The sequence below is a fragment of the Eschrichtius robustus genome, chromosome 11 (genome assembly GCF_028021215.1).
Source record: "Eschrichtius robustus isolate mEscRob2 chromosome 11, mEscRob2.pri, whole genome shotgun sequence".
NCBI classification, from domain to species: domain Eukaryota; kingdom Metazoa; phylum Chordata; class Mammalia; order Artiodactyla; family Eschrichtiidae; genus Eschrichtius; species Eschrichtius robustus.
Window position 1 is genome coordinate 20144432 of NC_090834.1, and position 26925 is coordinate 20171356.

At 36.5% G+C, this 26925-nt stretch overlaps 1 protein-coding gene across 1 annotated transcript in view; it reads left to right on the forward strand.

Moving 5' to 3' along the window:
- Positions 1-26925, forward strand: part of DDX10 (DEAD-box helicase 10) — a 246428-nt gene that overhangs the window by 209008 nt on the left and 10495 nt on the right. Inside the window, exon 17 of the mRNA XM_068555721.1 lies at positions 11674-11810. Within this exon, the coding sequence (XP_068411822.1) occupies positions 11674-11810 (137 nt within the window). The remainder of the gene's footprint in view (positions 1-11673; positions 11811-26925) is intronic.

Sequence of the window (26925 nt, forward strand, 5' to 3'; positions counted from 1 at the left end):
ATTTAATCTTAGCCCAACATCTGAAATGATATACAAAAATTGCTTTTTGTTAGTTTCTTACCAGGGAAGCATTGATTGCTAAATAGAATATTAAAGAGATTGACATGCAAGATTAGCTATTTTTTTCCAAAGAGAGAAAGTAATAGAAGGTAAGAAATTTCATGCAGATTTATGCAGTGGATGAGTTAGCTGTGATTTCCTCAAAGTATGTTTCTCCTTTGTAAACAAAACATTTTCTTTGCTTTTGTCTTGCTGAATGGAAAATTGATTATCTTAATTGTGCCTCTATTCAAACTCACTTAAAAATGACTATGTGGCAAACTGTAAGGAAATAGAATAGAGAATTTCAGCATTTGAAAGTTTTCACTGCACAAGTGAACTTTAATTTTGGATTTTAAATTTTAATTTGGCTATTAAAATCATGAGCTAGCTGATTTCTTAGTTAAAGAAAATTTGTGAGAACATGAGGATAATAATACACTGTGACTACACATGTCATGTTTTAGCAGAGGAGGTACTAGGTTGGTGCTGAGAAGTTTTATAGATAGGAAGAGTAAGAATTAGGAAATAGTAAGTGAACTTGAAATTTCATAGTATATTTTTATTGCCTTTAAGGTGAAGGTGGCAAAGATTTAGGAAATTGATGGTAATTCAGTTTTCTATAATATAAGGCACTTAAGATATTCTTTTGTAAACTTTCAAATATGTATTTAAACAACTTAAATGAGAGTTAATCTTTTCATGATTGTAAGCCATTGTTTATTATGTGCTGCAGATCATGATTTTTCTAGTTTTAATGTGTAATTCATTTCAACTAAATTTGAAAATAGAAGCCTGAAATGGAGTAAACTTAAGACTACTGGAGTAGATTTATCTCCGACAAATCTACTTATCTTAGCAGTAGTTTATTAGTTTTTTTAAATGAAAACTCAATTCTTTGGTTGCCAAAGTGTCATGGGGGAAATAACAAAAGTTAATAGGATTCAAAATGCAGAACATTTTGGAAAATGGTGTTTTGCTCATTTAGGCATACTCCTTTGTAAAATACTTTGTCATTAAAAGAAATAAAACTTCCAATAAAGGACAACTGTGTGACTTTTCAATTAAGTAGTGATTGTGGAATTTTAAGGGAACTTGGGAGCAATTTATAATTCATTTCCATTTTTGAAGAAGAAAAGACTTTTGTTTACTGCTGTAAAGAATATTGAATGATTACTGTCTTCCTTTTTTTTTTTTTTAAGTGGAAATTTCTTATCCTGTATAGAAACATTTTAGAATTTTAGATTTGTAGTTGGCATTTATGCTCTGGCCTACAATTCAGATCATGACTATTTTGGTCAATTTCAAAATAAGAATTTTAAGTAATTTGTAGTTTATGTTTAGCGAGGTTTGGAATATATCCTCTGATTGACAGAGGCAAGATTTGACCTGGGTAATTAAAAAGAGTGCATACTGGGACCAATTTACTAATGCTTGAACAGTTAATTGGCTCTGTTTTAAGATGTGTAAGAGTGCTTGTAATACACTCTCCAGAGTGTTAGATGCCATCATTGAGTTGTTTTTCTATGCATTGTTTTATTAGTCCTGTTGTATTATATCACTAAATCAGTATTCAGCTAAACCCAAATGTCACCATTATGGAATAAATTTCTAGGAGACAGAAATAAACTGAAAATATTCAAAAATATTTTAGTTAGTATGATAATATTACTATTAAAAAGTGAAGGGGAAATCAGGCTATTACAATTTAGCATTATGGTGCAGGAACAGTAATTTCTCAGCTCTGTCAGCTGCTCTTGGGTTTACTGTTCTGCACATTTACCTTAGTAGGTAGATGCTCATTTTCAGCAGGCACATTTAATAATAACATTAATCTTTTTGTGTTCATAACTCATAAAAAACGTATTCAATAATTTCTTCTCTAAGTTTGTGCCTGGGATTTATAGCTTGGGTAAATCTCAAAAATCAGTCTCTCTTTAACTATCAAAAATGGTTGGCTGTATATAGCAATCAGAATTTTTTTATCTTCCCAATGCTTTCTTAGAAAGTTGTTTTGAAGCTTTACTAGTGAGAACAGAATGTATTTTGAATACCTCATTTTTCTGTAAAACTTTCTTTTCTTCACAATCTTTATATTCTTTGTCAGGATCAGAAATAGTTTATCATGAATTTTGGAATTTTCCCTCCTCGTGAAATTTTGAGGTGTCAAAGTTGACATTCTGCTTTTAATTCATACAATATGGGGAGGTTCCTTTTTAAACATCCTAAGTGGGGGCTTCCCTGGTGGTGCAGTGGTTAAGAATCCGCCTGCCAATGCAAGGGACACGGGTTTGAGCCCGGTTCCGGGAAGTTCCCACATGCCGCAGAGCAACGAAGCCTGTGCGCCACAACTACTGAGCCTGCGCTCTAGAGCCTGCGAGCCACAACTACGGAAGCCCGTGTGCCTAGAGCCCGTGCTCTGCAACAAGAGAAGCCACCGCAATGAGAAGCCCGCACACCGCAACAAGGAGTAACCCCCGCTCGCCACAACTAGAGAAAGCCTGCGTGCAGCAACGAAGACCCACTACAGCCAAAAATAAATAAATAAATAAAATAAAAAAATAAAATTTTAAAAAATCATAAAAAAAAAATCCTAAGTGGAATTAAGTAACTAAAATTTAAATACAATTCTTAAAGCTTATTTCTATGAATGCTGTATGGTAAACAGAAAGGCAATAAAGATAATTCTCTATATTTAGACTGAATTGATTTCCTCACTAACAAACACTGACTGACCAGCAAGAATGCCCATTCACTCCTTAATCCATTACATGCAATGTGGCTTCCACCTCTACTCCTTAGTAGAGTGGTTGAAATTGTCTCATTCCCTTTTACTTTATAAACATTTAAGATCTTTGGCCTAACAAAATTTACTGTGGCACTAAGGGATGATCCTTTACTTTCTGTTTAGTACAAGGAAATAATCTATTCTCCTTCACTTCACATCAGCCCTCCTCTCCATTTCTCAGAGATGTTCTGGAGTTATATAACTTTGTTTTTAATTTTAATACAGCTTCAAGAGTGTTACCCTGTTTTTTTTTTTTTTTTAAGAATCATTTATTGTTTAGTTAATGTTGTAATTTATAGCAGCGGTCCCCAGCCTTTTTGGCACCAGGGGCCGGTTTCACGGAAGACAGTTTTTCCACGGAGTGGAGGAGGGAATGGTTCAGGCGGTAATGCGAGTGATGGGGAGCGGCCAGTGAAGCTTTCGTTGCTTGCCCGCCGCTCATCTCCTGCTGTGCAGCCTGGTTCCTAACAGGCCATGGACCAACACCAGTCCACCGCCCAGGGGTTGGGGACCCCTGATTTATAGAGTTTGCTTAGTCGCTCTTTTTTTTTTTTTTTTTTGATGTGGACCATTTTAAAAGTCTTCATTGAATTTGTTACAATATTGCTTCTGTTTTATGTTTTTGGTTTTTTGGCTGCAAGCCATGTGGGATCTTAGCTCCCCGACCAGGGATCAAACCCGCATGCCCTTCATTGGAAGGCGAAGTCTTAACCACTGGACCGCCAGGGAAGTCCCAGTTACACTTCTTATTGAGACATTTTGTGCTCTCTCAATTTTAACATTAGAATTTCATTTTTGTTTTTGCTTTTGCTGTAGTTGTGAATGCTCTCAGAAAGAAAAAGAGATAAGGGAAATACAGCATGTGTAGAAGCATATTTAAGCATACATTTATACCTCTTTTAGAGAAAAAATGAGATATACAAGATATATTCTGTTGCATGTCTACCAGAGGAATTTTATACAATATTCTAAAGTTTTAAACTTCTCAGAAGTAAGACCCTAACTCATTCATTTTTGCATACCTATTATGGGCTAAATATACTAAGCACTCAGCAAATGATTATTAATTCAAGCTGAAGGGAGTGCTTGAGGTTTCTATATTTTTTTAATGAAATTCAAATTCATGTAATGGTCATGAATTTGATCATACATAAGTCCATATGTATAGAAATAACTAGATTCTTTGTATATGTATAAACCCTCAGTGTGTATACAGACTCTTACATGAAGTTTTCTTGCATGATTCTCTAGAGGGAATTTTAAACATAACTTATTTGTTATTTTATAGGCGTATTGCACATTTCATTTTTCTTTACTGACTACTCATTTTTTTTCCCATTAAGGTGCTGACTGCATATTTTCCAAGCATCTGCAATTAATTAAAATCTTTACAAGCCTGCTTAAACCTAAATACTGTAAATTTTATACTTGAGAAATCTGAGATGGAAATTAAGTGGTTGACAGTTATTAATAAAAATCTTATGATCAGATCTAAATTTCATATGATTGGATTTCTAGCGTTAAACCCTTATCAATAATAAGTACTTATATATTTTTTATTTTTTATACTCAGTATTTAATAAATAATAATAAATAATAAATATTTAATAGTATTGTATTCCACTTTAATATTTTCACATTAAATATCTATTTATCAAATATTTGAGAACCTGCTCTGTGCTTTTTGACTACAGTAGTGAGCAATGTTAAAAAATGTTTAAAGAAGATAGTTTAGGTGATACAAGCTTTAACATTTCATGAAGTGGACAGTTTCCTTTTGGAGAACTGCAAAATGGGGCAGAAGGCAGGAGGCTTTTATAGGATAAAGGATAAAGAACAAAGAAGAGAAAAATTGAAGATATCTGATTGATTGGGGCCACATTAATCAACCTTGTTTGGAGTGAGAAGACCCAGAGTTGGCTTGGCGTTTGGGGATTGGCTGACAGGACATACAGCATTTCTGGTCAAGTGGACATTTATAGGGACACGGAAGTTGTCTAAGTTTTGCTTTGCTGATGTGGCACCCCAGGCAGGAGCAGCTCCATTTTAGTCCGAGAAATCTATTTCAATAATGATAACAGGACCTGGCCTCTACTCTCATGAAACTTACTGCCTAGGAAAGGATGCAGACATTAAACAAATAATGAATTCACTCTAGGTATAGCACTGAAGAGAAATCTACAGGATGTTTTACTAAGGGAGTGATGTTTAGAAATGTTTAATCTGAGACCTGATTACTTGAAGTTAACCAGGTTTGGTATAATAAGAATATATATTTGGTCTTTGTCCCTGGTTCCCAGAGGTTTTAACCCATGGAATTTCCTGAGTGATAGAAGTGTTTGGTTGTTCATAAGAAGCCCCTGTTCAACACACTTGAATTTATGCTGATGAGGTGACTCAGGGTGGGATGTCTAGATAGCTTCAGAGTGGGGACTGGTCACCAGAAAGACTAAGCGTGTGATTAGCCCCATCCCCCTTCCTGGGAGGAGGTTGGGCCTGGAAATCGAGTTATAAGAACTCTTAAACAACAAGATTCTGAGACCTTCCAGATTGGTGAATGTGTTGATGTGCTGGGAAGGTGACCCTCCTGTAGAAGACATGGAAGCTCTGCACCCCATCCCCACTGCATACCTCGTCCTGTGCATCTCTTCCATCTGGCTGTTCCTAAGTTATATCCTTTAAATAAATAAACTGGTAATCATAAGTAAAGCACTTTCCTGAGTTCTAGAGAATTATCAAACCTGAGGAGGGGGTCGTGAGAATCCCTGAATTTGTAGTCGGCCAGGTAGAATGGCAAGTAGCTTGGCGACTGCATTTTGGAGCTGGCATCTGAAGTATGGAGTCTTGTGGGGCTGAGCCCTTTACCCCTGGGGTCTATGCTAACTCTGCATAGTGTCGGAATTAAATTGAATTGATAGACACTCATTTGACTTTGAAGACTTAGTGTTGAAGAGAAACCACATGTTTGGTGTCAGAAAACACTACAAACCAGGCAAAAGCAAGTAGAAGAAGATTCCAGTAGAGAAGTAGCAGTAATGCAAACTCTGAGGTGGGAAGGGGCTTGACTTCTTCCAGGATCTGAAAGTGTGGCTTCAAAGCTTGTAAGCAGGTGACAGACATGATCAGATTTGAAACTTATTAAAAAAAAAAATTCTAATGACAACACAGAGAATTGGAGTGATCAGAAGAAGAATGGTTGCAGGGAGACTCATTAGGAAGCTGGTACAATATTCCACACAACAGAGAAGAGAGGCTTGGGAGCAAGGGCCATGAAAGTGGGGATGGTCACATACAAGGTCACACAGAAAGCACCCCCATATGTTTTATGAAGCTTATAAAATATTATTGATTCTGAAGAAATAATTGTACAAGTAGCAAATTCAAAGCTTTAATGGTGAAAGTTGAGATTCAGGATGATGTAGGAGAAGACCTAGCATATGCACATATTTGTGTGACCTTGTTAAGCTATTTAGTCATCTGACTCACATTTTCTTAATTTTGAAAATGGGAACAATAATTCTTTTTCTTCCTACTTCATAGAGTTTGAAGATGAAGTAAGATAATGTATGTCAGAGCACTTCATAAATTTGTTGTAGAAGAATGCCACTTCTCATCTGTATTTCTTCTCATCATCAAAACTGAAAGCAAAATAAAAGCTAGTTGGGTTACATTTCTTTTTTGGATGTTTTCATCTGCCCTACTTAATAACTGAGTCTTCCAAGTGTGTATTTTAGGAAAAGTATTCCTATTTTAGGTGAAATATTTTTCTCAGAGGTTCTGAAACTATATTTCAGGAACAGCCAGTTCATAGAGGTGACCCTGATCTCTTAGTGTGTATGAACTACTTTTTTTTTTTTTTTTTAAATTTCTCAGAGCCTTAAGACAGGAGTGTGGGTGTGACCGTAGGGCTGGGAGGGTAGAGAAAAATGAGAGAATTATCAGTCAGTGAGGGAGGAGTGGTTGCAGCTTCCAATCTGGAAGTACCTGAAGAGAAAGAGGCATGTTGACAGCCAGGATCCATAAGTTGAAGGCTGCATTCTACCAGATGTTAAGCATTTAGCAGGGCTAGTGGAGTCGATTCGTTCTTTAGTGGCTGCTCCCCAGAAACAGAAGAACATGGCTTTCATTTTAGTGCTTATGTGGATAACTATCCTAGAACAGTTCATTTTATCATCAGGGCAGGGACTCTGTCTTATTCACTGCTATATCCCCAGTACCTGGTAGTATGTCTGTCACATGTCTCCTTAATAAAAACGTATTGGAGGAAGGCATTTTTGTAAAGTGTCTTCATAATACTTATTAAACTTTCTTAGACCATGTTTATCATGTACAACTCTGCTTATGAACGTAATGATCCTCTGAAATGTACCATCTACCCATGTAGCCCACAGAGTCTAGTTGGTTCTCCCTCCTTAACATCTCTCGTACCTGTTCCCCACTTCCATCTCCACTGCCACTTCCTTCCTTGAATCCCTTTCCTCACCTGGATTATTGTAGTTTTTAAACTGATATGCTACCTTCAAATCTTATACCCTCCAACCACCCTTCCCATTGTTGCCAGGGTGCAGCATCTGTAAGATATAAGTTTAGTCTTCTGCTAAAGGACTTAAATGGTTCCCTTTTACTTAGAGCAGTGAGTTTCCAGCCATGATGTTCTAACACACTGATATGTCACAATCATTTGGAAGGTGATAGGTATATCATAGTATTTGTGCTGTCTCTCATGAAAATGAGTCCAGAGAGAGATAAAGGTGAGGATGGTGCCATATTTATAAATTAGCTTTTAAATGGTTCATGAAATCACAAGGAGAGAGAGAGACAGAGCAGCTAAAATGTCCAATGTCCATTTTCTTTACCACCTTATCTAACTACTAGAAAGAGCATACTTCTAAACTAGACCTTGCCAGAACGATAAACTCAGTACTTTTCTCCAGAATGTTTTCATTATGGCAATACCCTCTTTACTTAGTGATTTTTATTTATGCTTGGTGTTTGTTGTAGATGATAGTGTTTTTAAAATTTTTTAATAGATTAAAGGCATTAATAGAGGCACATTATACTTTTTAGTACAGATATTATACATTTTTATAGTCATATGTTTCTAACCCTTCAAAGAATGAACTAAAAGACAAAAAAGATCAATATGAAAATGTCTTTCTCCATCATCTCTACATTTTTAGTAGGTTGAAACTGTGTTTCTGAAAGGAGTGATTGTCAACTTAAATTTATTTGTCATTGTCATGAATTGAGGAGTATAATGCAGCACAGACAATGTGGTATGGCATCAACAGTGGGATCATCTTGTAGATCAGGAAATAGCAAGACCTGAATGTTGTCAATTACAAGAGAGTCATAGTAATACAAATCCAGATAGTGTTTTATCCATTTAAAAGTAAGTTTTCATCATTTTGAATTTGTATTTTCCTTCAAATAGATAAACATGTACAGTGGAATGTTGAGTTAAGGTGTTTATACTAACTCACTTTCTAACTTATTTTGTATTATATTGTACTTAATTTGTGAAGGCCACTTGCTTTATAGTAAATGTTAAAAGGAGCATATTAAATGATTCTAGGTGTTAAAATACAATTAATTGAAGTATTCTGCTTGACATATCAGAGTACAGATCTCAGAGCCAACAGAGCAACTGGAGATTAGGGGAAAACCCAAGAAGCAAGGAAATCACAGAGAGGGGAGCCCAACTCTGCCTAAATCCTTGGCTGAGTGTCACATTTCACAGGCTGAGGGAAGACTCATAGGAAACCAGGCTAAAAAAACAGCAGTTGAAAGCCATAAGAACAAAACAGAGATGAGATATAAGTAGCTGAGTACCATGGGTTAGAGAGAATTTGCAGTTTGAATCCAGGCAAGGTAATTGTCTATTAGAATAGAAATCTAATAATCCTCAGAAAAACCTAACAGAATTCAGTTTTTCTATAATATATTATCTAAAGTGTCTAGTTTTCTACAAAAATATGAAACATGTAGTGAAGCAGGAAATTGTGATCCATGGCCAAGAAAAAGTAGTCAATAGAAACTCTTGTTAGCCCAGATTTGAATTTAATAGATTTCAATGTAGCTGTTTTAAATGTTAAAAGAATTAAAGGAAAATATAGGTATGTAAATAAACAGATAGGTAGCCTCCCCAGAGCAATGGAAACTATATTTAACCAAAACAAAAACAAATGTGGTATTAGACCTGCCTGAAAGCACAATTACTGTAAAATTTTTGCCAGGCAGGCTGAAAAACAGTTTGGAATTGTCAGAAGAAAGCAACAGCAAACCCAAGGACCCAGTAGAAATAACCCTGTGCAAAGAACAGAAAGAAAAAAGATTGAAGAAGAATGAACAAAACTAAGAGAACTGTGAAGTAGTCCATTATACATGTTCTTGCAATCATGGAAGGAATGGTAAGAAAGAGGCATAAAAATATTTGAAGAAATCATAGCCAAAAACTTCCCAAATTTACTGAAAAGCACTGATAGATCCAAGAGGCTTGCAGAGCCCCAAGAAAGACGAATACAAAGAAAACCATTCTTAGACACATCATAGTCTAACTGCTATATGATAAAGAGAAAATTCTGAAAGCAGCCAGAGGAAAACGACACTTGTTGCTACACTTCAAAGAAAACACTGAAATTATTTCTCGCTAATGAAAAAATTCAAGCTTCTAAGAAAAAATTAGAATTTTAGAAAACTTATGTCCACCAGTAGCTTCCCAATACTTTGAAAGACATTTAAAATGATATTGACCATGATATTAAGAAATATGATTTTAAAAAATATTGTATAATGAAATGTGTTAATATTTGAAGATCCACATAAGGAAGATATGCATAATTTAGTGAACCAGTATTTTCCAAATGACCGGTGCACAGTGTTATGAAATCATTCACTGGTAAAAGATCCATTCAAAGTGCAAAGTAGACCAATGGATTTTAATGTAACAGAGTACAGAAAGTTTATTGATAATGGCTTCAGATTCCACATTGTAACTACTTTTTAAGAAACTTCCAGTCATCAATGTTTATTGTAGTATCAAAGGAGAGTAACTGCACTTCTCTAAAAAGGCTGTTAAATTACTTTTCCCTTTCCCAACTACCTATCTCTGAGAGACTGGATTTTCTTTGTATATTTCAACCAGAACAATGTATTGAATGCAGAAGCAGATATGAGCATCCGGATATCTTCTTCTGAGCCAGACATTGAAGAAATTTGTAAAAATGTAAAACAGAGTCGTTTTGTTTTGGAAATAGTAGCTATTTTCATAAAAACACTATGTTACCATATATGTTAATATATAATAATGTAGAGTTTATTATTACTTTTAAATTAATGAATTTTTTAAAATTCGAGTTTCAACTTCTAATACATTAAATGGCGATAGATATAATCCACATTAACAGGAGCTCTTTGGAGTCCTTCATATATTTAAATGTAAAGGTGCCATGGGACCAAAAAAGCTTGAGAATTACTTTGGTAATTCTCTGGCTCCATCTTTAGATAACAGATTCCTTTGAGAGCACCAGACTGGAAAATTGGAAATATCTTGTAGCCTGGGAGATTAGTGTTCTTCAGTATATGATGATATTCAATTTTTGTTGACATCATTGATTATTTTCAAGTGGACCGTATAGTAGTATGCTGTTGAGTTGTACTGCTTACTGCCTCTGATGGCGGCCTTTTCTTCTTCCCTTCTGATATTTGTTTCCAGACCTTTTATTTTTAGCAGGGAATTTTACCAAGAAAGCAATAAAGGACTTTTGCAGTGGTGACTAATCCTTATTTTCTTTACTTCTTCCTTCTTTGGCTATGTTTAGAGGTTATCAAGGGAGAGCTGTACAAAGAGTGTAAGCAGACTTCAGTAGAGGGCTACACAGTCAATTGCTATGCTATGCTATGCTGAGTTGTTATTCAGTTTCTGGGAAACAGCATTAATCATTTGAAATCAAAGAATCATTGAAGTTTGTCTCATATGGTGTGAAAAAGAATTATAAAGTGGGTAACTAAGAGTAAGTCGTCCAGAATTGTTTTTTAGTCCTGCTTACTGCTTATAATCTGTTAAATGCGTGTGACAATGTTTGTTTGTATTTCTTATCTACCAGGTGACAAAACCAATCTGCCAGAAATAAACTGGTTATAAGGGATGTTCATTACATAAATGTGTAGTAAATTTATTTTAACATTGCATTACTTTGTTCTTTGACAAAAATAAACCCTTGCAAAACAAAAGTAAAAAAGCCTAAATACCTACCTACTTGCATGAAACTGGATAGTTCCCAACTTTCTGTATCTTGGTATTCCATCTTATTTTTAAATTGTTCTTAGTGACTTTGTACTTAATTCGAATTTAGAAGGCCCCTCACTATTAATGAGCTTGTACAGATCTGATTGTTGCTTTAAGATTTATTGCGGTCAAAAAATTATCAGACAGATATTTCTGTACTCTCTCTTCTGGCCTTTTACATTTTTACCTAATATTTTTGGTAGTTTTGAAACTTGCATAGTGGACAGGAGCACTAAAACAAATTAATTTGACACTTTATTTCTTTGATAGTTGAGTTACCTGGAAGTAATTAAACTGTCAAATTTGTCCCATATTGTGTTTAAGGGACTTAATAGTGATTTACTTTTTGAACCATATTTTGTTTTACTTTTGAAATGACATGGGTTTTCTTTCTCAGTGCAAATGATTATGTTTCTGAAAGTCACATAGAGGCTTTCGCCAGAATAAAAGGCTTCTAATTTGAGGATCTCAGTTAGGGGTATTTATTTGGGGCTAGAAATAAGACCTGATTATTTATGAGCTGTTTTCTTAAACCACAATTTCCCTTGTGTTTTCTTAGGCTGAAGATGAAGAAGAAGCCTTTCTGGATTGGAGTAATGATGATAATGATGGATTTGATCCAAGCACACTTCCAGATCCAGATAAGTACAGAAGCTCGGAAGAATCAGATAATGAAGATATGGAAAATAAAATTAGGTATGTTTCTACCGTTGGTGGCATTAAGAATATGGGTCTTCTTCTTTTAATAAGTTCAAAAGATGTGTGGAGACAAACGTCTCATGCCCTTCTCGTCGTTTTAGGGGCCCTTCTGCTGTTTCTGTTAATTCCTGTTAACAGATATATGGGTGATATGAGAGCTGTATCTTTTTCTTGGTCTATTCTCTTCTCGTCTCTCTCTTTCTGAATCTTTTATGCTTAAGTATTTGATGCACTAGGGTATATTTAGTGCAAACAGAGGTAAGATTTTATTTTGCTTCACTGTTGAGATTGTTGTTAAAAATTATTTCTGAATTTTTTAAAAGGGCAGTTATACTTTCACATTCTTTGATGTAAAATTAAGTAAGAAACACATAAAATAATGGGAAACTCATACATAAACAGCCTTTGACAAATTCTCTCAAATTAGAATCTGTTCATTTTAATGTGGACTTACTTGCTTACTTGTTTGCTTACTTGCAAAAACAGATGTAATGAATTGAATGACTTGCTCAGCACTTGTTTTCAAAGTACTATGTATTAGATTAAATTGAGATTCTGTTGATTTAAAAGTTGAGAATATTGAACTGCATGGTTCATGACTGAACTAAATCAACGAGCCTATTTAGGCACAAGGGGGAGGTACTAATGATGGATGAAGTTAATACGGTTGAAGGGGAGAGGAAGCTTGTTGGAACCCCTCAAGTGCTAGTCTGAAAAGTTTGGAGTTGAAAAAATAGGCCACAGAGAGCTATAATCCGGTTTTAACTAAGAGCATTATGAAAAGGTCTCAAAAAGATTATCCCCTTAGGAGAAAAATGCTATAGAGAGATCATTTCAGAGTTAACTCTTCATTTTAATATTGTGCTCATTTAAACATAGTATTATTTTATAATAGCGAAAATGACTTATCCAAAATGCAGTCTTCCCATGTGATGCCAGAAACTTGAGACATTTGCTATTGGACAACTAGGTAATGGACATAATAGCTTTACTACCACAAGAAGCACCACAGGTGAAAATAATTTATTAGGATTTAGAAAAAATATTTAAATGATAAGGGTTAAATAATTTAGGTCCAGGGCGTAATTCTAATCTTTAGAAGTTGACCTCTAAGAGTAAATATGCATATTCTACTTCAGAAAGTTTCTTGGTACACATGTCCAGACCTTGATGAACTGTCAGTATGGTTGTTTGTTGCCCTTTTTATTCTTATATAAACATCCCTGTTTCAGAGTAGTTTATGGGATCTCCATTTTGATAGATGTGACCTAACTTAACACGTATAACTTTATATCATTAACTTCCAAATGCTCTGTGTAATTTTACTTTCTGAAGGGAACTTTAATTGGTTCTTACAGTTTGATATTTGGCCATATTTTCCACATCTGTCTAACATACCTTTAAAACATAGAGCCAACCTTTGAAATCACTGGTAAGATGTCAGCAATCCTTCTGTATCTGATTCATAAGGATTTTTTTCAAACATGTTTCATGATAGTTTCTGGGTCGTCCTTAATCTACGTACAGCAGACATTTCGTTTCATTCTTTTGGCATCTCTCACCCTCATAGTGACATTTCCCTGCTACCACCTAGCTAATATGACTTGTTCTCAAATAGTTTCACGTTTCATCCTCTTAATGAGCCTGTAAATGCTGTGTAGCTAGAAAATCTGTCTTTTTATGCCAATACTTTCAGCTCCAGCCTTTACTCATCTCCCCAGCATTGTCATAGGCACAGAGAAAGGCCCTGAAATACTTGTATTGATTAATAGATTGATGAAGGAGATTTATAGAGTAAAAGAGAGAAGCATAATGCTTAAATGATACCAGAGATGACAGAATAGATGGTTGAAGAACTGGAAGAAGCCAGGTTCAGATAGTGTAATGGGATGCACAAGATGGTAGTAATACCTTGAGACATGCCAAAGCATCTTAACTCACTGACAAGTGTTCAGATGGGAGATATTTAAGCATTACATGAAAATTAAAATAGTTTTAAGTTAAGGCATAACTGATAACTACATTAGCAGAGATTGAAAGGAATTGATAAACTTGTCTTAGGCTGAAGAAAAATTATCTTGTTGTTGAAAAGAATATCAACAAGGGCTTTATTCCTTTAGTGCATTTAGGGGCTTGCTAGCAGTTTTGCCTTTGTATGAGCACAGTGATTATCTAGTCCCACCCCCTCCTATTATAGATGAAAAAGCCAAGCCTTCGAGGGATAAAATAATTTGTCTGTGATCACAGTACAAGTTAGGGACAGGTCAGTGTGATCTGCCTGAATCAAATTGATCCTCTGGTTCTAATACTCCAAACAAGTTATATAGAATTACTATGGCATTAGGAGAGGTAGCTCAGGAAAACTACCTCAAGACAAATGTTATTTGGCTGAAGACCTGATCCATGGACTAACCATAGGATATATTTGACTGGACCATGGTTTCCCTACCTCAGCATTATTGGCATTCTGGCCCAGATGATTTTTTGTTTTGGAGAGTTTGAGGTGGTTGTAGACTGTTTAGCCGCATCCTCTGCCACTAGCACCTCCCCAGTTGGGATAACCAGAAGTATCTTCAGACATTGCCAGGTATCCTTTGGGGAGCAAAATCTCTCACAGTTGAGGACCAATGGACTAGACCCAGGATGGCAGAATGTATTACTAGTGCTTAACTGCCCCACCCCTCATCCAGGATAGGCTTTGTCTGTATTCCTTTCCATTTAGTCCTAGCAGTCCTTCTCAAGCAGGGTCCATCAATCAATCGGGATTGGTACACAAGATAAAACCTGTTTTCCATTCCTGGACTAGAAGGTAGGATTTAGGGTAAGTTACAAGTAATAGTCTACATGTGAAATTTCTATTTATACTCTGATTTTCCCTTCTCTCTTGAAATTACCTCCGTGGCAATGAATAAAGATATATGTAAACTAAAACCACATTGTTTTGGATAAGAAGAGGTACTCACAAGTAAATTCACATACACTAGGATTTTGACAGTAGTAATTGCTTCTGCTGTGTATAATAATAGCACCAATTCTATCTTCCTATATTGTTCCAGTTCTGCTACATCTTTTTTCCTTTGCCTCTCATGGACATGACCGAATGCTAAGATTTTGTGATGTTAGCTTTAGAGGATCCTCCTGGCTTGTTCACAGGTTTTATTTGGTGCACTGTTTCTGGCTTCTGCTCAGTAATTGTAGGAACAGCTAGTGTTCCAGCCTCTTGGTCATCCGCACTCTGCCAGTAGGTTATTCTCTGGATATTAATTTAGCATTTTCAGATATGAGTTTGTATAGGACTGGTTATACCAATTAGAAACTGGCTATTAGTCCCAAACTAACCAGTATGAGCTAATTTCTTTGAACCTTTCCTTTCTATGTCTCTTTTTCCTTCACTTTGGTGACACCCATAGATATTCCGCACAGGTAACACATTTGTCTCTCTACATGGAAAGACACTTAGTCAGTAGGAAATAGGCAAGGGAGAGCCAGATTTAGTGGAGAATGACTGAACTTTGGGGTCAATAATTCCTCCTCAGGGAGGTCTGATAGGGTTTTAAAGAGTTCGTACCTCTGTCCTCCTCCTCAGCTCAGTATATAGCCACAGTAGAATTTAAACCCTCCTTAACCCTCTGTAGAATTATCAGAATTGTCATCTCTAACACTGAGATTCAAAAGAGATTCTCATATATAAGATGCAACTTCTTTAAGTTAGCATGACAAAAAGAGATATCTTGCTTATAATATGGTCCCAGGGACAATGAAAATTATATGACCCTGAGTTCCTTTTAAGGAACTTTAAGAATGCTGCCATTAATAGCTCCATTTATCCTTAGAAACAGAGCTGTGAAATAGGGGGAGTGGGTAATCTACCCATCGTACAGAAGGAATGTTCGCTGGTTAGTCAGCAGCAGATGCCTGAATTCCATTGGAAGCTCTAAGCTTTTGTGCGCTATTTTTGAAAGTAGGTATAGAAGGGAGAGCTTGCTTTGATGCTCTCTGCTTTCTTTTCTCATCTTCTTCCATCTTAAGAATTGGTCCATGCTGTGTTTTACTCTGTGGTTTTCATTTCTGATTCCTTCTACGGAACTAGCATAGGTAGAGTTAATACAAGATATTGGGATTTGTTGTTATTATTATTGTTATTAAAATAGACAGAAAAATTTAGTAGGAAACCTAGCCCTTTGTTGCAGTGGACTTTGTGACATCAGAGAATTCATTGGTCTGCTGGGAACTACACAGAATCATGTGTTCTTGTCTCCAGTGAGTTTTGTTTTGATATAGACTTTCATACCTTTTGAGGACATAAGACCTCAAATATTGCGTGTAATTATCTTTGTGCTCATAAGTGATTTTTCATTTCTTAATCTCCCAAATAGTCCGTATAGTAGAGTTATACTGCTTTCACAATAAACATATTTGTCTAGCTTCTATATGTGGTGCCAAGAGCTGGAGAAGCAACTTTCTGCATTATTTAAATCACATTCTGGTTATTTAAGAGTTAAAAAATATCTACTTGATCTGTAGTCTCTGGCTTCTTGTAACATTTCCTCCATCAATTCTTTCAACTACGAATTTTTTTAGTACCTGTCCTGTGCCAGGCATAGTGCAGGTACAGAGGATAAAACATTAAGCAAGAAAAATACCTTTGCTGCTTTCACAGAACTTTTAGTTCAGTGGAGGTTACAGATGGATAAGCAAGCAATTACAAAACAACATGATGGTTAAGTACTGTGATTTGTCCACTGGGGAAGGTGGTGGGGAGAGGGATGGATGAGCACGAAAGTGATGGGCCTAACAGTTGGGCTTGGCAAACCAGAAACAGCTTCCTGAAGGGAGTAATGGCTAAGCTAAACCTGAAGTAAGTTTAAGTTGTAAGAGAGCCGGGAGAAGGGTAAATTGCCATTCTAAAGAATATGGCCTTTGAAGTGAGACAAGTGTCTAACCATATTCCAGTTAAACTCTTCTTTCAATAAAAGTGTTCCTTTTAGCTGCGCCTCACAAGCTGAGAGAGATTTGGTCCTGAACATGTAATATAAGATTAATTTTTGTATATCTAGTAGCATTCATCATGTTTGGTTTATGGCCATCTTCATGTGAATTGCTAATGATGTGAAAATTTGCAAAGTATTGAATACGATGAAAAAGAAGCAGCTGGATGTTCCAGATATTCATTATCCAGTCAAATTAAGTTTTTAATATTTATAATCTTAACCTTTTTCAAGCAAAAAAGGGAAAGAAAAAGGTTGTGGTTAGACTGTTACTGCATTATATCAATCTTTTCTTCACAGAACACAGTCTCTGACTAAGGCAGATTGCTTTATAAAGAATTGTTATATGGTGGGGTATTTGGTAGATTATTCTAGGTGGTATAAGACCACTCACGTGTAATTTGTGCTGAGACTGTTGGCATAATTTAGACATGAAAACCTCTATATGGATTGGTACCTTTTCCTGTACAGGGTAAATTTTCGCATCTAATATAATTAGCTGTTCTTTTTGCCTAGCCTGACACAGCTCTGAATCAAAAGGCTGATCAAGGATTTTTGTCTGGTTTTCCATTTGTTTGGGGGTTTTGTTTTGTTTTAAAAATCTGTTTTATACTAGTTTTCTGTTTTTGAGTGAACTTGCCCATCTTTAAAAGTTCTCTCTTACATGAAGGAGATGAACCACTTTAATCTGTGTGGTTTCTCCTAGTGTTCTGTGACAACTCTTCAGTGAATTTTGCCCAGCAACTACTCTTCTACGACTTTACAGTCAGCTTTGTAATACGTGGAAGACTTTTCACCTGGAAAAGAAATATGTATGCATTAAAGATAAATTTGGGGGGAAGGAAAATTCCCAGAAAGCATTTTCCTTTCTTAACTGGTTTTGGTTGGGGCTGAGTATGACACATTATGTATTTTATATTAATTGGTGGCATCGTTGGCACTAAATATAGGGGATGATTTTTTTTTTTTAATTTTTATTTTATTTTATTTATTTATTTATGGCTGTGTTGGGTCTTCGTTTCTGTGCGAGGGCTTTCTCTAATTGCGGCAAGTGGGGGCCACTCTTCATCGCGTTGCGCGGGCCTCTCACTATCGCGGCCTCTCATGTTGCGGAGCACAGGCTCCAGACGCGCAGGCTCAGTAGTTGTGGCTCACGGGCCTAGTTGCTCCGCGGCATGTGGGATCTTCCCAGACCAGGGCTCGAACCCGTGTCCCTTGCATTGGCAGGCAGATTCTCAACCACTGCGCCACCAGGGAAGCCCGGGGATGATTTTTTAAGGGATTTTTTTTTACTCAGAGTCTAGGTGATTGTTAAATAGGATTGGCTATTGTTTTCACTTACTTGAACCAGTGTTCATTGGTGAATCTAGTTGTGGGTGGTAGATATGGAAAGAAGTTGGCTCAGCTCAGTGATATATTGACTTTATTGTATGCCTGCCATTCTTTCCTTTTATTTTTTTTTAACTTCAGGAGATTTATCTCTGATTCCAATATGCCTAGCAGCTTTCAAGAGAAAATCTCAATCATCTCTTCTTCTTTGTGAAATACAAGGTTCATGACCTATCAAAGTTCATAGAGCTTTTATCAGCACTTAACATGAATTGTGAATAACAAGAAAAGTTAATTTACTTGACTTTCTTTAAATTGTGTTCCTTTTGTCTTTCTCCCTTTTGCCATTGCCCTAAAACAAAACAAAAGCATATCCTGTGTGATGTAAAGCATGAATGGACAAACTTCCGAGGCAAGTTGTTGGGGTAGCAGGGAGAGGGGAGTGGGGAGGGTGGGAGAGGAGTGGGAAGGCAGTATTATTTGTCTTGGGACTCTTAGGGGAAAGGTTGCTACCTATTGAGGAAGGAAGGCATTATTTTCTGAGGTGAGGGTTGGGATGGGGAAAACACATTTTGAGAAATTTGAGGTTTAGGAAGCTCTCAGCTTGACCTTACTTGCAGTCTCAGGTTTTGCCCTGTGCTTTCTACTCCTCTGTCATTTAGACACCCATTGAATAACTGTCACTCAGTGACAGTGGTGGGTTTTTCATGTTTCAAAAATACTAGGATCTCTAAGAAGATGGATGAATGGCTCAGGATGCCATGAGGCCAAGGTGAACCACCTAGTAGGTTCACCTAGTAGATGAAACACCTAGTAGGGTTCTCTTGGCTGCTGCCCTGATTATGGTGCATGTTGACTTTGCTTTCACCGAAAAGACTGTTGAAAATGACACTTTCTCAGGACCATCCTTGAGAATGACACCACCCTTTTATTTTTTTACTTCACATTGCTTCATGTAGAATGCATTAATACCTAATGACTATATTACATCATTTAGTTATGCCATAATTTCTTTATCCATTCTTCTTTTAGAATTTTAGGTCATACTCATGCTTAGTTGTTTGGTTTTGTTTTCTTTTGTTTTTGCTATTATAAGTAATTCTTTAATGGATAACTTTGTTGAACATTGGGTTTTCTCTTTCTTGAAATCATTTGAAGGACTAATGAAGAGTTAGTCTAAACTGTAAAACTTAATTTTACCAGATAGCTAGAACACTGGGGACATGATTGGGTAGGTGGTGATCTTGAATATTAAAAACTAATCAGTGAAAGTAGTTTGAGGAGAAAAGCTGTTTTGCTTTTGGGGAGCAGAAATATTTTACATACAGATTAGTAGCAAGAAAAATCCATAACATAGGCTTCCCTGGTGGCACAGTGGTTAAGAATCTGCCTGCCAACGCAGGGGACACGGGTTCAAGCCCTGGTCCAGGAAGATCCCACATGCCGCGGAGCAGCTAAGCCCGTGCCCCACCACTACTGAGCCTGCGCTCTAGAAGCCTGCGCACCGCAACGAAGAGTAGCCCCCGCTCGCCTCAACTAGAGAAATCCCGCATGCAGCAACAAAGACCCAATGCAGCCAAAAAAACTAACTAAATAAATAAATTTATAAAAAAAAAAAATCCATAACATAAACCCAACTAGTATGAGTGTTTAAATATTTTTTTTAATCTGGGAGAAGAGAAATCATGTATGTCTTCTAAATTGCTGCAGAGCAGAAGTTCTTAACCTGAACTCCATGGATGAACTTTAGGGGAATCTCAAACATCTTGAACTTGTATGCAAAATGATGGTTTGGGTGTGCATGTAGCAGACACTCCCGTGCCTTTATCTGGCAAAAGCGTCACGAATTTTCATCAAATTCTTAAGTGGGTTTATAAACCAAAAAAATAGAGATTGGGGGAGCCAAAACTTTTTGCCCGTCCCAAATGATGTTTGTGGTTTTTAGAAGGAAACATGTACATGGATCAGTAGTGTGATTGCAGTCCCTTGTGTACTGTTGCCTTCTCACAATCCCCAACCTTTTCTGATTATTAGAATTCTGATCTAAGAGGATATCGTCTGCTCTTGCAGTTATGTTTGTAATGAATGCTGAGCCAGTCAATCTTTTCTTTGACTAAATTGTTTTTACAGATCCGTTTCTAGTACCGAGCAGCTAGAAAAGAGACATTAAGGACATGATACATTTTCAGTTCCATTTCTATATGCTATAGCCTTCACCATCAGAAGGAAACTGGGCAAATTTTATGGAATGTACTGCAGTAATTAATGTTCATTAGGACTGTTGCCATGACCTTGTAAGTGAAAATTTATGATAAGGGGAAAGTCTTTGGCACAACGTATTTGAATACCAGAGTGCCAGTACTTAAGGATAGGTATAGAGATCTCTGAGAATTTTTTAATAATCCCAAGGTCATTTATTATTAGCTTAAAATTCTTTAAGAAAAAGTCCAAGCTACATTTACTGATATGAATGCAAGAAGGAGAGTTTTATACGATAGGGGCACAAACTGGACATTCAGATGCTGAACTCTTGGTAGCTTTCCACACACAGTTTGGCAGCATGTTGTAAAAGGACACCCAAGGGTTTCTGTGTGAGTGAATACTCCGCTCTCCACCTCAGTCCTCAGCTTCCTTGCAGCTAGCTCAGTCTGCAGTTTCACCTGATTTCTTCCCTTTGCATTCCAAAAAAGAATGAGAAAACAGCATGAGGTTGAAAGCTGCACAGACACTGTAGTAAAGGGAGTGTGCTTTCTTCCAGCAGCCCCTTGTCCTGGCATTTGTTAGATTTCTGAACAGGCTTGTATGGTGATGTTGGTCCTCCATTTTATGATGTAGCACACACCAACTTTCACAGCCTTAATTGTGCATGAACAAAGGCAGCCAGTACAGAAGTAAGGAGCTCTAACATATGGCATCATGATGCTTTCTGGCTGCACAGTCTTCCAGTATCAGGTTTACAGAATCCCTCCCTGGTGATTCTGGTTGCCATTTTGTAACTTAATTATTGGAACTGCTTGCCCCAGTGTCCTTGGAAGTTTAGTGCTCACTCCATTACACTGTGTTTCTATAAAGCCTTGCATACACCAGGGAAGAAGTCGAAAAGTTTTCCCAGCATATCTTTTCTTCTGTAGTGCCTTGGCCACAATCATATCAGACAGCACTTGGAACATTCTTGAGATTTGGAGTAGCAGTTCCAAATTCAGCACCCTTGTAGCCCAGGGAACGTGGTTTCCAGGTTACAGAGGACATTCTGATGTCTTGTATTGGAGTTTATTCACACATCATTTATTTAAAGTATGCTGTTTAACAATTAGTAGTCTTTCTATTCATGGCAGGTACTAATGGTTACATTCTTCTTGTTGGAATGTCCCATCCCTTTCTACATCTGTTAAGACTGTTGACTAAAGCTTCCTAAGGGCCAGAGAGAGAATTTGTAAAAATCAAGCCAAATAAGACTTGGTAGTTTCCTCTACATGGAAAAAATATTATATCAAGGAATCAGGCTCTCTCCTTTTGCCTTTCTGTATTAATACATAGGAATTTAAAGTATGTCTGTTCCTGGAAGAATGGTCTCAGATGCATCTGTACTATGGTTCTATGAACCCAGAGACTGAATGACTTGCCCACATGCACCACCGCATATAGTTTGGGAATATGGATCTACATTCCGTATCCTAAACTTGGCAACATGTGGAGAAGTAGGAGTTTTGTGAAATTAAGTCTGTGTTAGAACAAAGGCAGGCTACTTCGCCCTGCGGGATAATTGTGACTTTTGGAGTCAGATAGACAGACCTAAGTTTGAATGTTACTTTCTTTTACAAGTTGTGGACCATGGACACATTAAGTTACTTAACCTCTCTGACCCTCAGTTTTCTTCATCAGTCTTTCTTTATCAGATGATAACTCTTACCTTGCAAGGTTACCATGAAGATCTAATTAGGGTGAAAAGAAAGCAGAGTATGATATGTAATAGAGTCATTAATATATGATAATCATTTTAATTACTAAAAACAAAACTGTGGCAGGAGTTTTTAAATGAGTATATACATTTACAAGAATAGAATTGAATGTCTTCTGGGATATCAACTTTCCTTTTTCCTCATCAAAATCATTCATTAAGCCTCAGATACACAACATGGCAGGCCCTATATTCAAAACAGTCTGCAAAACTATCCTACAGACTGGGTTGAAGTGATGCATGATATAATGAAAATAATGTCATTAACATATCCTATTCAATGTATGGATAAAGAGTCCATATTACCAAATTGGAATGTGGGAAATGTCTTCACTTGTCTGTTCTTCTTCCTCAACGTTTCCATTATTCAGGAATTAAACACACTGGAAGTTTACTATGTGCTTGGCATAGAGCAATAGAGATACTAGATCCCAGCCCTCATAAAGCTTATATTCCAGTGAGAGAATGTAAGTAAAGAGAAGAGATGGTGATAAGGGCCATGAAAGTGGTAAATGTAGGGTAACTAGAGAGGAATTGGGAGAGTTTGCTTTATATAAAGTGGTTAGGAAAAACTTCTCTGAAGTGAGACCTGAAGAATTACTGAAAGCCCTCTCTTTAGGAAAGAAGGAATCATTCATCCTAACGTTCTAACCATGAATTGCTTGGACAATTATTAAAATTTAAATATTTAAATTAATGTTTAATATTAATATCAAATAAATAATTATTTAATATTCAATTTAAATATTTACCCTAATAGCAACTCTATATAATTATGTATATTTCTGCCAGAGGAGATTCCTTGGCTTTTTTTCATTCCATCATCCTTCAACCATGTGTCTGTTCCGACTCTGATTCTGATTGGTTTCATGGAAGGTGATGAGGATAAGGAGCAGCTGCTATTCTAGTCTGTAAAGTGGCAACTCATTAGAAAGGTGTATGCCAGCATGAAGTTTATGAGAACAGGAGAGTGAAGTTAAGATGGACTGATTACTCCAATTGAAGACTGGAAAGGTATTTCAGGTTATGAGTTAAAGCACCATGCCATTCATTGGGGGTAAGAGGAGAAAACTTGAATGTATTTTTATGCCTAATTATTTAGGTTATAATGTATTGATGGTGTTTCAACTCTTTTTGAATATATATACAGTGGAATATTACTCAGCCATAAAAAAGAACGAAATAATGCCATTTGCAACAACATGGATAGACCTAGAGAGTATTATGCTTAGTGAAATAAGTCAGACAGAGAAAGAAAAAATCTGTATGTTATCACTTATATGTGGAATCTAAAAAAGAAAACAGATGAATGTATATAAGAGAACAGAAACAGACCCAGATAAAGAAAACAAACTAATGGTTACCACTATTGGTTACCAGTGGGGAGAGTACAGAGGGGAGGGTCAAGATAGGGGTTTGGGATTAAGAGATACAAACTACCAGGTATAATATAAATAAGAAACAAAGATATATTGTCCAATACAGGGAAATATAGCCGTTATTTTGTAGTAACTTTACGTGGAGTACTATCTATAAAAATATTGAATTACTATGTTGTACACCTGAAACTAACATAATATTGTAAATCAACTATACTTTAATAAAAAAGAGAGAAGTTAGTTCCCGTCAACGGGATTTGGAGATACTATAATTAATATTTATAATGCATTTACTATACATATATCACTTATCTTGCATGAGGTAGATATTAATCACATTTTACAAATTAGGAAATTAACACTCCATGAAATTAAGCAGTTTTCCAAAGTTTTAGGCATTTGCTAGCATTTGAGTCAGGTCTGACTCCGAAGCCACTTTCTTCCATACCAGAATTTTTGTAAAACTGTCTGTTAAGTAACTGATTTTAAAAAGCAGACATTTCAACATTAAACATGCTGGGGGAAAAAGATGTTCTTTACATTATGAGATATACAATCCAGAGAAGTTACGTGTATTGTTTCAAAGAAAATCAAAATTACTCTTTTTTTGTTGAATCAAAATGGCAAGTTATACTCCTTCTGTAATATTGAAGTATTGTTTCATTTCTTATTCTGAGTCTGAGGTTACTGGGTGCTTCTTTCTAGTATTATTTTCCTTATGCCACTAATGTTTTAATTTTCACTGTAGCTTTGATCTTTTGGATTTCTTTGGGATTAATGATACGCGATTTGAAAAAAAATGCAGTACAGATTTTAATGTCCACTTATATACTTGCTCACAAAGAAAGTAAGAATGTGGTTTTAGTTAGAGATTACTCTGCCTAACTTTATATGATAATAGAGTGGGCCAGTCAGATATTTAGCAGTATAGAAGCTTAGCCTAGTGGGTTTATTCGTCATTATTCAAGAAGTATTTTTTGAGCCTATGGATACTAGGGCAATGTGACTGCAAAGAATAAGACAGTTTTTGTCCTCAAGGAGCTTGGAATCTAATCAGTGAAGCAGATAAGTAAAATAGACAGTCTTAGTACAGCATTTCGTAGGGTGTAATGGAGGAGTGCATAGTGCTAGGGGGCACCTAAGAGGGCACTTAACCTAGACTAGGATGGTCTGGGGAGGCTTCCCAGAGCTGAGTCAGGAGGGGAACGAACAACAAATAGTTACAGAGGCACTAGAAAGACTTAGATGGGTTTGAGAGAGATTAGTGAAGAAATGATCAATTAAATTAAGGATGTGAAGAAGAAGTAGTTAAAGGACGACTTCCAGGCTTTTAGTAGGGGTATTACTGTTCACTCAGAAGGAAAATATAGGAGGAAGAATAGATTTGGGGAAAACATGTAGTAGTTAGGGGCATGTTGAGTTTGCAGTGCCTTTGCAAATGTAGATAGAGATTTCCAGGATCCAGCTGAATATGCTGATCTGGTGGTCAGGAAAGAGCTCTAGGCTATAAAGATGCATATTTTATAAGTCATTAGCACTATGGAAGATAGTTGAAATACTGAACTGCATGAGAATACTCAGAATGAATATGTAGAGTGAGAATAGTAAAGGGCCAAGGATGGAACCTAGAAATATAGATAGTTAAGTAATGGTGACAAAGGAAGAGGAAACTAAGATACCATTAGGGAGGTAGTAGTTAATCTGTAAGTACTTAAAAGTTAGATGGCTGCCCGTTACATCTCATGGAAGCTGCAGTAATGGTAAAATTTTAACTGTCCGCTGGCTGGGTGTTAACAGAAGTCATGTGTTTGGAAAAATGAATTACTAAATTTAGCCTTAACATGACCATTTATATAATTTTGAAAAACATATGCAAAGCCAAAATTTAGAACACTGGGAACTTGTGCTATTAAAAACAGGGGATTGGTCAGCAGACTGGCGCCTGTGTACCCACAGACCGGACTGAGTGCTGTGGGAGTTTTCCCATGCGTAAAGCTCTGCTCTGTGACTCCGTTGGAACTTGAATTAGAAGCAAGGTCTAATGGAACATTGTCTTCTTCATTGCAGTAACGGTACCTCTCAGGACTCCAAAGAACCTTCAACAAGGTCATGATTTCTGCCTTTCAGATGAGTGGGCATTTATTGAATGACTTCTTTTTTTTTAAACATCTTTATTGGAGTATAACTGCTTTACAATGGTGTGTTAGTTTCTGCTTTATAACAAAGTGAATCAGTTATACATATACATATATCCCCATAGCTCTTCCCTCTTGCATCTCCCTCCCTCCCACCCTCCCTATCCCACCCCTCTAGGTGGTCACAAAGCACCGAGCTAATCTCCCTGTGCTATGGGGCTGCTTCCCACTAGCTATCTATTTTACATTTGGTAGTGTATATATGTCCATGCTACTCTCTCACTTTGTCCCAGCTTACCTTTCCCCCTCCCCGTATCCTCAAGTCCATTCTCTAGTAGGTCTGCGTCTTTATTCCCGTCTTGCCCCTAGGTTCTTCATGACCTTTTCTTTTTGTTTTTTAGATTCCATATATATGTGTTAGCATACGATATTTGTTTTTCTCTTTCTGACTTACTTCACTCTGTATGAGAGACTCTAGGTCCATCCACCTGACTACAAATAACTCAATTTCGTTTCTTTTTATGGCTGAGTAATATTCCATTGTATATATGTGCCACATCTTCTTTATCCATTCATCTGTTGATGGACACTTAAGCTGCTTTCATGTCCTGGCTATGGTAAATAGTGCTGCAATGAACATTGTGGTATATGACTTTTTGGATTATGGTTTTCTCAGGGTATATGCCCTGAGTAAACCGTAATAGTAGTGGGATTGCTGGGTCATATGGTAGTTCTATTTTTAGTTTTTTAAAGAACCTCCATAGTGTTCTCCATAGTGGCTGTATCAATTTACATTCCCACCAGCAGTGCAAGAGGGTTCCCTTTTCACTACACCCTCTCCAGCATTTATTGTTTGTAGATTTTTTGATGATGGCCATTCTGACCAGTGTGAGGTGATATCTCCTTGTAGTTTTGATTTGCATTTCTCTAATGATTAGTGATGTTGAACATCCTTTCGTGTGTTTGTTGGCAATTTGTATATCTTTGGAGAAATGTCTATTTAGGTCTTCTGCCCATTTTTGGATTGGGTTGTTTGTTGTTTTCATATTGAGCTGCATGAGATGCTTTTATATTTTGGAGATTAATCCTTTGTCAGTTGGTTCGTTTGCAAATATTTTCTCCCATTCTGAGAGTTGTCTTTTCGTCTTGTTTGTAGTTTCCTTTGCTGTGCAAAAGCTTTTAAGTTTCATTAGGTCCCATTTGTTTATTTTTGTTTTTATTTCCATTACTCTAGGAAGTGAGTCAAAAGGGATCTTGCTGTGATTTATGTCACAGAGAGTTCTGCCTGTGTTTTCCTCTATGAGTTTTATAGTGTCTGGCCTT